The sequence below is a fragment of the Chlorocebus sabaeus genome, chromosome 8 (genome assembly GCF_047675955.1).
Source record: "Chlorocebus sabaeus isolate Y175 chromosome 8, mChlSab1.0.hap1, whole genome shotgun sequence".
In the NCBI taxonomy this organism is placed as follows: domain Eukaryota; kingdom Metazoa; phylum Chordata; class Mammalia; order Primates; family Cercopithecidae; genus Chlorocebus; species Chlorocebus sabaeus.
In genome coordinates, this window is record NC_132911.1 from 38840681 (window position 1) to 38854840 (window position 14160).

The 14160-nt window shown below is 35.8% G+C and overlaps 1 protein-coding gene across 1 annotated transcript in view; it reads left to right on the plus strand.

Annotated features, from left to right (window-relative positions):
* Positions 1-14160, plus strand: part of ADAM9 (ADAM metallopeptidase domain 9) — a 113440-nt gene that overhangs the window by 97620 nt on the left and 1660 nt on the right. Inside the window, exons 19-21 of the mRNA XM_007962242.3 lie at positions 1029-1170; positions 2237-2324; positions 12684-12751. Coding sequence (XP_007960433.1) covers positions 1029-1170; positions 2237-2324; positions 12684-12751 — 298 coding nt within the window. The remainder of the gene's footprint in view (positions 1-1028; positions 1171-2236; positions 2325-12683; positions 12752-14160) is intronic.

Consider the following 14160-nt stretch of genomic DNA (forward strand, 5'->3'; position numbering starts at 1 on the left):
CCAAGGAGGACAGATCATGAGGTCAGGAGTTGGAGACTAGCCTGGCCAACATAGTGAAACCTGTCTCTACTAAAAATACAAAAAAATTAGCTGAGCATGGTGGCGCATGCCTGTAATCCCAGCTACTTGGGAGGCTGAGGCAGGAGAGTCGCTTGAACCGAGGAGGCAGGTGTTGCAGTGAGCTGAGATCGTGCCATTGCACCAGCCTGGGCAACAGGGTGAGACTCCATCTTGGGAAAAGAAAAGAAAAGAAAAAAAATTATCAACTCATAGTATTAAAAAAAGTAAATTAAAATTCTGTAAGAGAAAATTTTTCACCTACTAGGTTGGCAAAAATCTGGAAGTTTGGCTCTGTGGGTGAGGCTATGGGGAATTCTTATATATTGCTTGATATTACAAGCAATAAATTGTAACTATTGAAAGACAAATTGACAATACCTAAAAGAAATGATGAATGCACTTGTTTATTGATACAGCAGTTCTGCTTTAGGGAAATTACTCTGTAGTTATTATACCTACACTCATATGACATATGTACAAGGTTATTCATTATAGCAGTTTTTTTGGTAGTAGCAAAAGATTGGAAAAATAAAAATGTTTATCAGTAGGGTACAAGTTAAATAAACCCTAGAACATCTTCACAATGGAGTTTCGTATAGCTGTATGGAAAACGAGGAGGACCACTATGTTCAGATGAGTGGAAAAAAACTGATGCACCAAATGGTATATAAATAGTATGCTACCTTTTGTGTAAGAAAGTGTTGACAGTAGAAACATATTTTGTTCTTGATTGTTTGCTCAAAGAAATACTGTAAGATTACAGAAGAAACTAATAAAAGTGGTTATTTTTGTGAAGGCAGAAATAAAGTGGGCAGGAATGAACTGTGAGGAACACTTCTCAATGTATTCAATTAATGTGAGTTTGATTTTTGAGTAATGTGAAAATTAATGTAAAGTATTTATAATCATCTAGTATTTTCTGGGTAGTATGAGTTTGGTGACTGTTGATGTAAAATTCTTCTCTCTAGAAATGAATACTGCGTTGAGGGATGGACTTCTGGTATTCTTCTTCCTAATTGTTCCCCTTATTGTCTGTGCTATTTTTATCTTCATCAAGAGAGATCAACTGTGGAGAAGCTACTTCAGAAAGAAGAGATCACAAACATATGAGTACTTAGATTTTTTTCTTTTAATTCCTATATTAAATATATACATATATTTTCTGAGACAGAATCTTGACTTCCCTGGGCTCAGGTGATTCTCCCTGCCTCAACCTTCCAAGTAGTTGGGATTACAGGTATGCCACCACACCCAGTTAATTTTTGTATTTTTTTGTAGAGATGGGGTTTCGCCGTGTTGCCCAGACTGGTCTTGAACTTTTTGAAGCCATCCATCTGCCTCAGCCTCCCAAAGTGCAGGGATTACTGGAGTGAGCCTCCACGCTCTGCCTATATTAAATAATTTATAAAGTATTAATGCTGATAGTCATATCACCAGAGATTGGTAATCCTCTAAAATAGGGTTGTAAGCTATTTCTCTGACCTTTCGACATGATTAGCATGGGTTGAAAGGTGGTGGTGACCAAGCCGCCTCTCTTAAGGGGAGGAGAAAGGATTATGTTGGTCAGCCTTTAGGCTGCTGAAAGTGGCCCTCAGAGTTCATTTTGCTTAACACCAGTTTCTGATAGAGGAGTAAGTAGATACTTCCTATCATACTTCCAACTGACCAGTCTATGCATAATTCCCCCATCTGCATTTTTGAAGTTTGAGTTCCATAACTACAGCTATCTTTCATACATCTCCACTGCACTGATTTGCTGTCACCTCACATGTCTAAAACTTACCTATTACCTTTCCAGCCAATCCATTCACTACCCTTGTATTTTCTAATTTTTAAAATGACTACTTGGCAACCTGAGAATATTCTTTTACTCTTCTCTGATTTTAGGAAGACTTGAGAAAAGTTAGGGAACACTGGCCTCATTGACCACATTTCACAATTTCTAAAAATTTAAGTTTAATTATAAAATGTGGTTAGTAATGCTTTCTAATACCATAAGGATTAAAAATATGTGAAAGCTGTTAAAATGACATAAAATTTTTAACTGTATCATGATTATCATCCCCACCACTACCAACTTCGTTATTCTGTATTTGGGAAAATGCAAAATGTGTGTAATATTTCATGTAGAAATGTTTTAATCTTAATTTAGATCAAAAGTAATTGTATCTTTCAGGTCAGATGGCAAAAATCAAGCAAACCCTTCTAGACAGCCAGTGAGTGTTCCTCGACATGTTTCACCAGTGACACCTCCCAGAGAAGTTGTAAGTATAAAATGAAAAATTATTTTTCTTTATTGTATTAAAGGATCAAATGCTTAAAGATTAAAAACTAAGTTATGTAGATATAGCTAGAAACATAGATACCTTCTTAAGAATTCAAGAGTATTGTGTGTGGTCCCTGAGTTTTTTTGTTTTTGTTTTTGAGACAGAGTCTTGCTCTGTTGCCCAGGGTGGGGTACGGTGGCATAATTGCACCTCATTGCAACCTCTGCCTCCCAGGTTCAAATGATTGTCATGCCTCAGCCTCCCAAGTAGCTGGGATTACAGGTGTGTACCACCACGCCTGGCTAATTTTTGTATTTTTCATAGAGATGGGGTCTCACCACATTGGCCAGGCTGGTCTTGAACTCCTGACCTCAAATGATCCACCCGCCTTGGCCTCCCAAAGTGCTGGGATTACAGGTATGAGCCACTGTGCCCTGCCCCATGAGTTTTTTTTTATTTTTTATTTATTTATTTATTTATTTTTTTGAGACGGAGTCTGGCTCTGTCGCCCAGGCTGGAGTGCAGTGGCCGGATCTCTGCTCACCGCAAGCTCCGCCTCCCGGGTTTTCGCCATTCTCCTGCCTCAGCCTCCGGAGTAGCTGGGACTACAGGCGCCCGCCACCTCACCCGGCTAGTTTTTTTGTACTTTTTAGTAGAGACGGGGTTTCACCGTGTTAGCCAGGATGGTCTCGATCTCCTGACCTCGTGATCCGCCCGTCTCGGCCTCCCAAAGTGCTGGGATTACAGGCTTGAGCCACCGCGCCCGGCCTGAGTTTTTTTTTAAAGGAAAACCAGCAGAGTCCTTCGCTCAGAGGACACAGAAAAAGACAGCTGGACATTAGGAATGCCTTGCCTAGCAACCAGGATTGGGAAATGACATGGGACCTATGCTATCACTACTTTTTTCTTTGTCTGCTCTTTTCCTATTTTCAATACCTGTCTCCATCTCCCTATGGGATGTTACCAGAGACCTTGGTGCTGAGCTATTGGATTGGCCTAATTGTCTCAGCTGTAGGACTGATAGTCACTGTTCCTGCAAGTGAGGAACAGTGTTTAGATCATGACACACTTTTAGTGATCTGCATATATCCCTAAGCAATATGTAATTTTTAAATCTGTTTTAAAACTTTTAAGAACGTTTTGATAATTTGCACATATATCTGCAACCTGCTTTTCCCCTTAATGTCATGTTGTGATTTATCTCTATCAATAGATATAGCTGTGATTCATTCATTTTCACTGTTGATTAGAAATCCTTCTTCATTTTTTAATACACACACACACACACACACGCACACACAGACACAGAATCTCCCTATTCTACCCCCTTTTCCTTTATAAAAAGGAGACAAAAATTGTTATGCCCTTTCTCCTCTTAACCATATATCTTGGAGATTTTTCCACGTCATTATGTATACAGGATGGCCACATAGGCCCTATGTATGCTAGTTCAAAATTATCTGTATACTTTTCTTCATCATTGGTGTATATGTATATATTTCTTATTTGATTTTGGCAAAATATATATAAAATTTGCCATTTTAACCATTGTTTTCAAGGTGTTTTTTGTAAATTTAACAGTAGTGGTAAAAAAAAAAAAACCCACTAATGTTTACCATCTTAACAATTTTTACATGTATAGTGCAATACTCCTAAGAATATTTACCTATGTTTTCTTTTAGTAGTTTTATAGTTTCAGGTCTTCTGTTTAAATCTTTAATCGAGTTTGAGTTGATTTTTGTATATGGTATGAAATACCAGTTCATTTTCATTTTTCTTCATGTGGATATGAAGTTGTCCCAACACTATTAATTGAAGTGACTGTCCCTTCTTCATTGTGTATTCTTGGCACCTTTGTTGAAGATTAGCTGACCATAAATTTGTGGATTTGGGGTTCTCTATTCTGTTATATTTGTCTTTATGTCTATTTTATGCCAGTAGTATGCTGTTTTAATTAGTATAGCTTTGCAGTGTACTTTAGAATTTGGTAATGTGTTGCTTCCAGCTTTGTTCTTTTTGCTCAAGATTGGTTTAGTGATTCTGGGTCTTTTGTGATTCCATATGAATTTTAGGATTTTTTTTATTGTTATGAAAATTGTCATTGGAATATTAATAGGTATTTTATTGAATCTGTACTTTGCTGTGGTTATTTTAATATTAATTCTTCCAGTCAGTGAGTATGGGATATCTTTTCATTTATTTATGTCTTCAGTTCCTTTCATCAGTGTTTTATAGGTTTCCTTGTACAGATATTTATTTTTGGGGTTAAATTTATTCCTATTTTATTTATGTGTGTATTTTTGCTGTCATTCTAAATGGAATTTTTTTTCTGGATTTCTTTTTCAGATAGCTTGTTGTAGTGTATAGAAATGCTACTGATTTTCATATGTTGATTTTGTATTATGCAACTTTACTGAATTTATTTAACAGTTTTTTGGTTGACTCTTTAGGGTTTTCTATATAAAAGACTATGTCATCTGCAAACAAGGACAGTTTTACTTCTTCCTTTCCAATTTTGATGTCTTTTATTTCTTTTTCTTGCCTAACTGCTCTGGCTAGAACTTCTAGTACTATATTGAGTAGAAGTGGTAGGAGTGGACTTTCTTGTCTTATTCCTGATCTTAGAGGAAAAGCTTTCAGTTTTTCATTGTTCAGTATGATGTTAGTTGTGGGCTTGTGATGTACGGCCTTTATTGTGCTGAGGTTCATTCTTTCTTTCTTTCTTTCTTTTTGTTTTTGAGATAGAGTCTCGCTCTGTCACCCAGGCTGCAGTGCAGTGGCACGATCTTGGCTCACTGCGACCTCTTCCTCACAGGTTCAAGTGATTTTCCTGCCTCAGCCTCCTGAGTAGCTGAGATTACAGGCATGTGCCACCCTGCCCAGCTAATTTTTATATTTTTAGTAGAGAGACAGGGTTTTGCCATATTGGCCAGGCTGGTCTTTAACTCCTGACCTCAGGTGATCCACCTGCCTCGGTCTCCCATAGTGCTGGGATTACAGGCATGAGCCACCATGCCTGGCCCAGTTTATTCTTTGTATACAAATTTGTTGAGAGTTTTTATCATGAAAGAATGTTGAAATTTGTCAAATGCTTATCCCTCATTTCTTAAAATGATCACATGGTTTTTTGTTATATTTTGTTCTTCACTTCTGTTTTTTGTTGTGTAGCATATTTATTGATTTGAGTGTGTTAAACTATCCTTGCATCCCCAGAATACATCTCACTTGGTTATTGGGAAATATCCTTTTATGTGCTGCTGAATTCAGTTTGCTAGTATTTTGTTGAAGATGTTTGCATCTATGTTCATAAAGGATATTGGCCTGTAATTTTCTTTGCTTGTGGTGTCCTTATCTGGCTTTGCTTTCAGGGTAATGCTGGCCTTGTAAAATGAGTTTGGAAACATTCCTTCCTCTTCAAGTGTTGGGAAGAGTTTGAGAAGGATTGCATTAGTTCTTCTTTAAATGTTTGGTAGAATTCAGCTGTGAATTTATCAGGTCCTGAGTTTCTTTGATGGGAGACTTTTTAAAGTTACTAATTCAGTCTCCTTACTTATTATTGATCTTTTCAGATTTTTTATTTCGTCTTGATTCAATTTTCATATGTTGTATGTGTCTAGGAATTTATTTTTTTCTAGGTTCAGTTTGTTGGTGTATGATTGTTCATAGCAGTCTCTTATAAAACTTTGTGTTTCTGTGGTATCAGCTGTAATGTCTCCTCTTTCATTTCTGATTTTATTTGATTCTTCTTTCTTTTTTTCTTAGTCTACTTAGTGGTGTGTTAATTTTATTTATCTTTTCAAAAAACCAACTCTTAGTTATATTGATTCTGTTAACACTATTTTTCCAGTATTTCATTCATTTTTGCTCTGATCTTTGCTGTTCCCTTTCTTCTACTAACTTTAGGCTTAGATTGTTCCTCTTTTTCTAGGTCTTGAGGTATAACATTAGGTTATTCGAGATTTTTTTTAAAAATGTAGGCACTTATTGGTATAGACTTGCTATAAACTTCCCTCTTAGAACTGCTTTTTCTGTGTTGCGTACATTTTGTTATGTTGTGTTTCTATTTTTATTGTCTCAAGATTCAGTTTGTTTCTTGGTACACATTGGGGATTGGTTCCAGGACCCCCACATGTAGCCCAATCTGTCTATCCTAAAGTCATGCTGTTGGCCCTGCAGAACCCACATATAGGAAAAGTTGGCTGTCTATATATGTGGGTCGTGAATACTGTATTTTCAATCTGTGTTTGGTTGAAAAAAATCTGCATATGGATGTACCTGTGCAGTTCAAATCTGTGTTGCTTAAGTGTCAGCTGTATTTTAAAATATTTCTTGTTATCTGCTATTGACCAAGTGGTTGTTTAGGAGCATGTTGTTTAATTTTCCTGTATTTGTGAATTTTCTAAAATTCCTTCAGTTACTGATTTTGAGTCCTAATATTGTAGTTGGAAAAGGTACTTGATGTCAGTCTTTTAAAATTTGTTAAGGCTGGTTTTGCAGCTTGACATATTATCTGTCCTGGAGAATGTTCTGTGTGCATTTAAGAAGAATGTGTATTCTGCTTCTGTTGGATGGAATATGTTTGTTAGATCAGTTTTTTTAAAGTCTAGTTTGAGTCAAATGTTTTCTCACTGAGTTGTTGTCTGGATGATCTATCTGTTGTTGAAAGTGAAGTATTGAAGTTTCCTACTAGTATTGGGTTGCTATTTAGCTCTCCCTCCAGATTAATTAATATTTGCTTTATATATTTAGGTACTCTAAATTGGCTGCATATGTATTCAGTTGTTATGTCCTTGTGATGAATCGACCCCTTTACCATTAATGCCCTTTTTCATCTCTGTTTTTAATGTTTTTGATGTTACATCATTCTGTCTGATATAAGTATTGCTATCCTTGTTCTCTTGGTTTCCATTTGCACAGAATACTTACTCATATTTAAAGGAATTACTGATAGGTAAGGACTTACTATTGCTATTTTGTTTTTGACCCTTCCTTCTTCCCTTGCTGCCTTTTGTATTTCTTTTTAATTTAAAAAAATCAATTATGGATACATAAGAGTTGCACATAATGGGGTACATGTGATATTTTGAAACAAGCATACGGTGTGTAATGATCAAATCAGGGTAATTGGGATAGTCATCACCTCAAGGATTTATAATTTCTATGTTAGGAACATTCCAACTCTACTCTTTTAGCTATTTTGAAATATACAATAATTTTTTTTGTAGTAATATTTTGATTCTCATTTTCCTTTGTGCATATTCTATAGTACATATATTGTGATATTTTTGCAATTACATAAAATATTTTATAAATGTATAGCAATCTATTTTAAACTGATAACTTCAATCACAAAAACTCTCCCCCTTTATATTTCTTCTTCTTCCACTTTATGTAATTGATGACACAAAATGACCTCTTTTTATATTGCTTATCATTAACACAGATTCATTACTTTTTATGCTATGCTTTTAACATTCTAACAAGATTTAAAAGTGATTTTCACACTTACAGTACTACAGAATTCTCTACTTGTCTATACGCTTACCTTTATTATCGAGTATTATATTTTCATATGGCTTTGTGTTGCTATTTATTTTCCTTTCTCTTCACCTTTTTTGCTCCTCTGCCACTTTGATTTTGAGTATACTGTCTTTGAGTCCACTGATACTTTCCTCTACCTCATCGTGTTTGTTGTTGAATCCTTCCAGTGAATCTTTCAATTTAGCATTACAGTTTTCAGCTCCAGAATTGCTGTTTGGTTCTTCTTTATAGTTCCTATCTCTTTGTTGATATTCTCATTTTGTTCATACATCATTTTCCTGATTTATTTTAGTTGTCTCTCTGCATTCTCTTTTAATTTTTTGAACATCATTATGATGGTAATTTTTGAATTCTTTGGTAATTTATATATATCTGTTTCCTTAGGGTCAGTTTCTGGAGATTTAGTTTGTTCCTTTAAATGTGCCGTGTTTCTCTTTCTTTGTATTATTTATCATTTATTGTTGGGATTTTGGCATTTGAAGAATGAGCTGCCTTTCCCAGATTTTGCAGCCTTGTTTTATACAAGGAGGACTTACGCTACTCAACCTGGCTAGAGATTCTGAAAGTCTCTCAAAACTTTTTTTTTGGAGACGGAGTCTTTCTCGGTTGCCCAGGCTGGAGTGCAGTGGCGCCATCTCGGCTCATTGCAACCTCCGCCTCCTGCAACAAGCGATTCTCCTGCCTCAGCCTCCTGAGTAGCTGGGACTACAGGTGTGCGCCACCACTCCCAGCTAATTTTTGTATTTTTTAGTAAAGAGGGGGTTTCACCATATTGGCCAGGCTGGTCTCGAACTCCTGACCTTGTGATCCGTCTGCCTTGGCCTCCCAAAGTGCTGGGATTACAGCGTGAGCCACCACGCCTGGCCTGTTGTCTAGTATTTTAAATCTTTTTAAAAAATTCTACAATATAGATATGACTATTGAATTATGAAATGTTTATTTAGGTTTGTGAGACCATACATCAATTAAATTAATTGTTAAGAGGATGGACTGTGAGCCAGACTGCCCAATTTGAGTACTGCCTTTGTCACTTTATAAGCTGTGACTTTAGGCAAGATTCTCAAACCTCTCTGTACTTGTTTCCTCATCTGTAAAATAATAGTACTAATCACAAATGACTTTTGTGAAAATCAGAGGGATTCATATGTGTGGAGCACTGAGAAGTGCATGTGGCACATGTGAAATGCTCTATGAGCTTTAGCTATTTTCCCATGTGTTCATTGTCTGCTTTCAACCTTATTGAATCTCAGCTTATTTTTTTTGGTATATCTACTTCAACAGGGTATCTTTTAGAAGTTCCCTTAGTGAAGGTATTTTGGTAGTAAATTCTCTCAGCTTTTGTCTTTTCAGAATGTTTTTGTCTGACAGCTGTTTTTTTTTCTAAGAACTTTAAAGAGACTATATTTTAACATCCTTTGTTGCAATTTAAACATTGTCTGTTATTCTAATGTCTGCTGTAGATGATATCTTTTCCATGTGGCTTTTTCTTCTGTATCTTTAGACTAGTTGGTGTAGATGTGGACTTTAAAAAACTCCTTTGCCAATAAATAGACTTCCTGAGTTGATTTACGTTTTTCAATTCTAGCAAATTCTTAGCAATTATTTCTTTATTGCCTCTGTCTTATTATCTGATTAACTCTTTCACGCATTTCTTGCATGTTAGACTTTTTACTATCTCTCTGTTTCTTAACCTCTCTTTGCTATTTCCAATATTCTTGTGTATTCCATTCTGATTATATTGGATCTACCTTCTATTCACTGTCTCTACTAAACTATGCCAAATCTTCTACTTAACCGACTCATTGAATGTCTAATTTCACTAGTTTTATAGTACATTTCATTCTTGTAGTTCTACTTAGTTCTGTTTCGAATCTGCCTGGTTATTTGTGATTGTTTGTTATAGTTTTATTATCTATTTTAAAGCTTTTATTTATTAAAGCATATTAAAACACCTACTTTATGTGGTGTATCTGGTCATTTTAATATGTATGCCCTTGGTGGGTTCTCAGGTTTGTTATTTCTGCTGACTTTCATGATGGCTTATTTCTTAGTGCACTTGTGATGTTGATTGTAAACTCACATTCTTTGGAACTTTATATTGGAAATAAATATATTTGAATCCTGAATTATAGTTGGTTTCTACCGAGAGTATTTTTCTTTGCCGGATGCTTGGGGCATAGTCAGTCTTTGATGTCTTTAAACTGAAATTTTTGTTGATGTTTTTTTTTTTTTGACAACACAAATGTTATAAACTCTGGTCCCTAAACTCTTATGAGGATGAGTGTGGAGACTGTTTTATAAGTTCCCCATCTATTAGCAGGGGCAGTATCACCACGGGCCTTCCTTGAGGCAGGTATTTGTTTTTCTAGTTAACCCATGGGGATATCACCTTTCGTATGTCTAGGCTTTGTATAGGGCCTTGTATTCACCATTCCATCCTGCTCAGGCCCTGGCTTTTCCTCCTTTATCTATGGGTTACTGAAAACTCATACTGCTGCCTGCCAAGGATAGGAAGATGTTCACAGGATGAAGGCAACTCCGTTGTTTGGACTCTTTCATACCTTCTTGGTTTTTTTTTTGGCCTGTAAGATGTTTCTTACTTCCCACCAACCCAGCCAAGTGTTTCAAAATACCTTTTAAATATTTTAGGCAGCATTTTAGGTGTACTGTACTGGGAAGTTTTCTCTGGATATTTGGTCTACTCTTTGCAAGAAGTGAATATGTACTTCATTCTTTTTAATAACTGCATACTGTTCCCTCTTATAAAGTTACCAGAAATTTAAAAACAGGTTGTTTCCAGTCTTATACCATAAAAAATGTGGCACTAAGCCTCCTTGTAAATAGATCTTTGCATCTATTTAAAAATATACGTTAAATAAATGCCAAAAAAGATTTAAAAATTTTTAAATTTTATTTTTAATTGGCAAATCATAGTTGTGTACGTTTATGGGGTACGGCATGATGTTTTATGTAAACAATGTGGAAATGATTAGATCAAGCTAATTAACATATCCAGCACCTTGCTTGCTTGTAATCTTTAGCTTGTTTTCATTAATTTATATTTAATTGACAAATAATAATTGTGTATATTTTGGGGTATGGTGTGATTTTTTTTTTTTTTTTTTTTTTGAGATGGAGTCTCACTCTGTTGCATAGGCTGGAGTGTAGTGGCATGATCTTGGCTCATTGCAACCACTCCTCCCGGGCTCAAGCAATTCTTCTGCCTCAGCCTCCTGAGTAGCTGGAATTACAGGCGTGTGCCATCATGCCTGGGTGATTTCTTTGTAGACACGGGGTTTTGCCATGTTGGCCAGGCTGGTCTTGAACTACTGACCTCATGTGATCCACCTGCCTCAGCCTTCCAAAGTGTTGCGATTACAGGCATGAGCCACCATTCCTGGCCACAATGTGATGTTTTGGTTTATGTATACCTTGTTGTAAGATTCAGTCAGGTTAATTCCCATACCCATCACCTCACCACGTTGTCGTTCCAAAAGTGGACTGGATCCCTTTAGAATGCTGCTCCTATGGCTTGTGGAAAGGGATGGAGACATTTTGTTGCATTTTTCACCAATTTTCACAGTACATATAAATCATTCTGTGGTGAAAAAAATTGCAGATGATAGACCACCTGTTCTGTGGTAGAAGCCAGAGGGTGCTCAAAGTCTTCACCACCACTGTGCATTCTCTGCCAGTCATAGAACTTTAGGAGTAGATAGTAAAGAACATAGAACTTTTAACAGTAGATAGTAAAGAACATCTTGGTCAAGATCACTTCATTATTAATTTAGTAATTCCATCTGATCTTTCCTAACGTCTTCTAACATAATGTGATATGTGAAAAATATTACTTTTACTTTCTTATTTGAGGCTAAGTCATACAGTTTCACTTTGTTGTAAATTTCAGCTACTTCATCAAGGAAGAATATAATGAATTCCAAAATCAAGGATTCTAGCTGAGTGGTATTTATAGTATTAGTTAGATACTGTATAGGTTTGGCAATACATTTTGGAAGATTTTATTTAAAATACATTGACATAGGAAATATGTTACCTTTTAACTAATACAGTTGGTTTGAAGCAAGATCATAGCACTTTGGTATTACTGAATTTAAAAAAAAAATACCTTAAAAGAATTAAGTATTCCACATTTAGTGGTAAAGATATGCAAATAAGCAAAATATTTTATAGCATTATAACGCTATAATTCACAGCATTATAAATAAATACAGGTTGAGCACCCCTAATCTGAAAATCCAAAATGCTCCAAAACCCAAAACTTTCTGAGCACCAACATGATGCCACAGGTGGAAAATTCCACACCTGCCCTAATGTGACGAGTTGTAGTCAAAATGCACTGTTGAGTACTTATATGTGAATAAATCTAAGAAAATGATTGCTTACCAGTACTATATAAATTCAGAGTCAGGAGTGATGGTGATGCCAAACAACCACAGATTGTCCACCTTTGCTTTCTGATGACTCAGCATACACAGACATTGTTTTATGCACAAAATTATTTAAAATATTGTATAAAATTACCCTGAGGTTATATGTATGAGGCCTGTATGAAACATCAATGACTTTTCTGTTTAGACTTAGGTCCCATCCCCAAAATATCTGATTATGTATGTGCAAATATTCCAAAATTGGAAAAAAATCTGAAATTTGAATCTCTTCTGGCTCTAAGCATTTCCATTAAGGAATATTCACCTGTAGTCAGTCTATTGATTTTAAATATAGAGATTTCTTTTATGTAGAAATCATATTTATGAGCACATAGTGGTAATAACCTTATTATATTTTTCTTTTTAGCCTATATATGCAAACAGATTTCCAGTACCAACCTATGCAGCCAAGCAACCTCAGCAGTTCCCATCAAGGTCAGAAGAAAATTTGCTTAGATTTTTTTTGACCAGAATAAAACCTAGGGGTTAATGTCTAATAATTTCCCCTGTATTTTAATGTAATTTAGTGAAAGGTATTTATTGTCAACAGTTTACAAGAACATGATTTGCAGAAAGGTTTTAAAATAACTTTTATATAAATTTTATCGTATTGGTACAGGGTCAAAATGAAATATTAAAGAAGCTTGAGCAAGGCATAGATTCTGCTGCCACAGCTTTCAGGTGCATAAGATTTAGAAGCAAGGGCCTTTGAGGTAACCAGCAGTTGAAAACCAGATGGGTTAGAACAGCCTTCCTGTCAAAAACAGCTAAAAAAGCTGGACAATATAAGAAAATATGTGTTTGAAGGCATAGAAGACTAAAGAAGTGAGGAATTGTGGGGGTAAGGTCAGGAGAGGAAGGAAGTCTAGAAATGGTCCCAGCTTTGGGGGCCACTTTTCCTTCCTAAATGAGTTTACCTGTTCTGACAATAGACAGACTAGGAAGCTGAAGAGAGCGTTCTACAAACTCACAGGGCAGGTTGGACAAAATTTGGAATCCTGCCAAAGAGGAGGCACCTTAGCAAGCATCTCAGGTTCTGTGCTGGGACCCAGAAGTAAGAGTGGACTAGACCTTCAACTGATTTCTACAATTTCTATGCTTTGCTCATGATCAAAAAAAGCCAAGTGTAAAAGAAAATATGACTAAAACCAAAAAACAATAGGCCATAGAAACAGACTGAGAGGGTATCCAGTAAATAGACATGGACTTTAAAATAACTATGATGTCATGGAATTAAAAGTCAGTATTGAGAATTTCACCACAGAACTAAAAACTTAAAGAATCAATGCAAATTCTAGAACTGAAAAACACAAGAACTGAAATGACTCAATGGATGGGCTTAAAAATCATCAGAAAGGAAGATAATTTATTACTTCATTTTGTATCACATAAAATGCATGTGACCCTCCCATCCCCCAAAAGTCTTTCAAATTACAATTGCATTGTAACTCTGAGGACTATCTTCATATGTAATCTTTATTATACAGTAAGAATACATTGAAATCCAACTGAGGATCAGGGGAAGAGTATATAAATTATGAGGGAGACATTCACCAGGTAGTGTTCTAGTGTGTTATTGGAGTAGAGGTGTATTAGAATTGGATGATGAGGTTAGGAGAGGCTGTCCACAGGTGGAAGTATGAGGTTTGAGATGGACACCTGGTGTAGAAGTAATAATACTTTTAATTCTCAGAGTGGATCTCATGTTGAGGGAGCTATAAACAGCTAGGTTTACACCTAGCAGTAATTTGCTGCCCTCAGATTCTAACAGCACAGGCAAGTGCTTGATCACTTGGTGTCTTTTACAGTTTATCTTTACCATTTCATGTGTGTGTTTTTTTTTT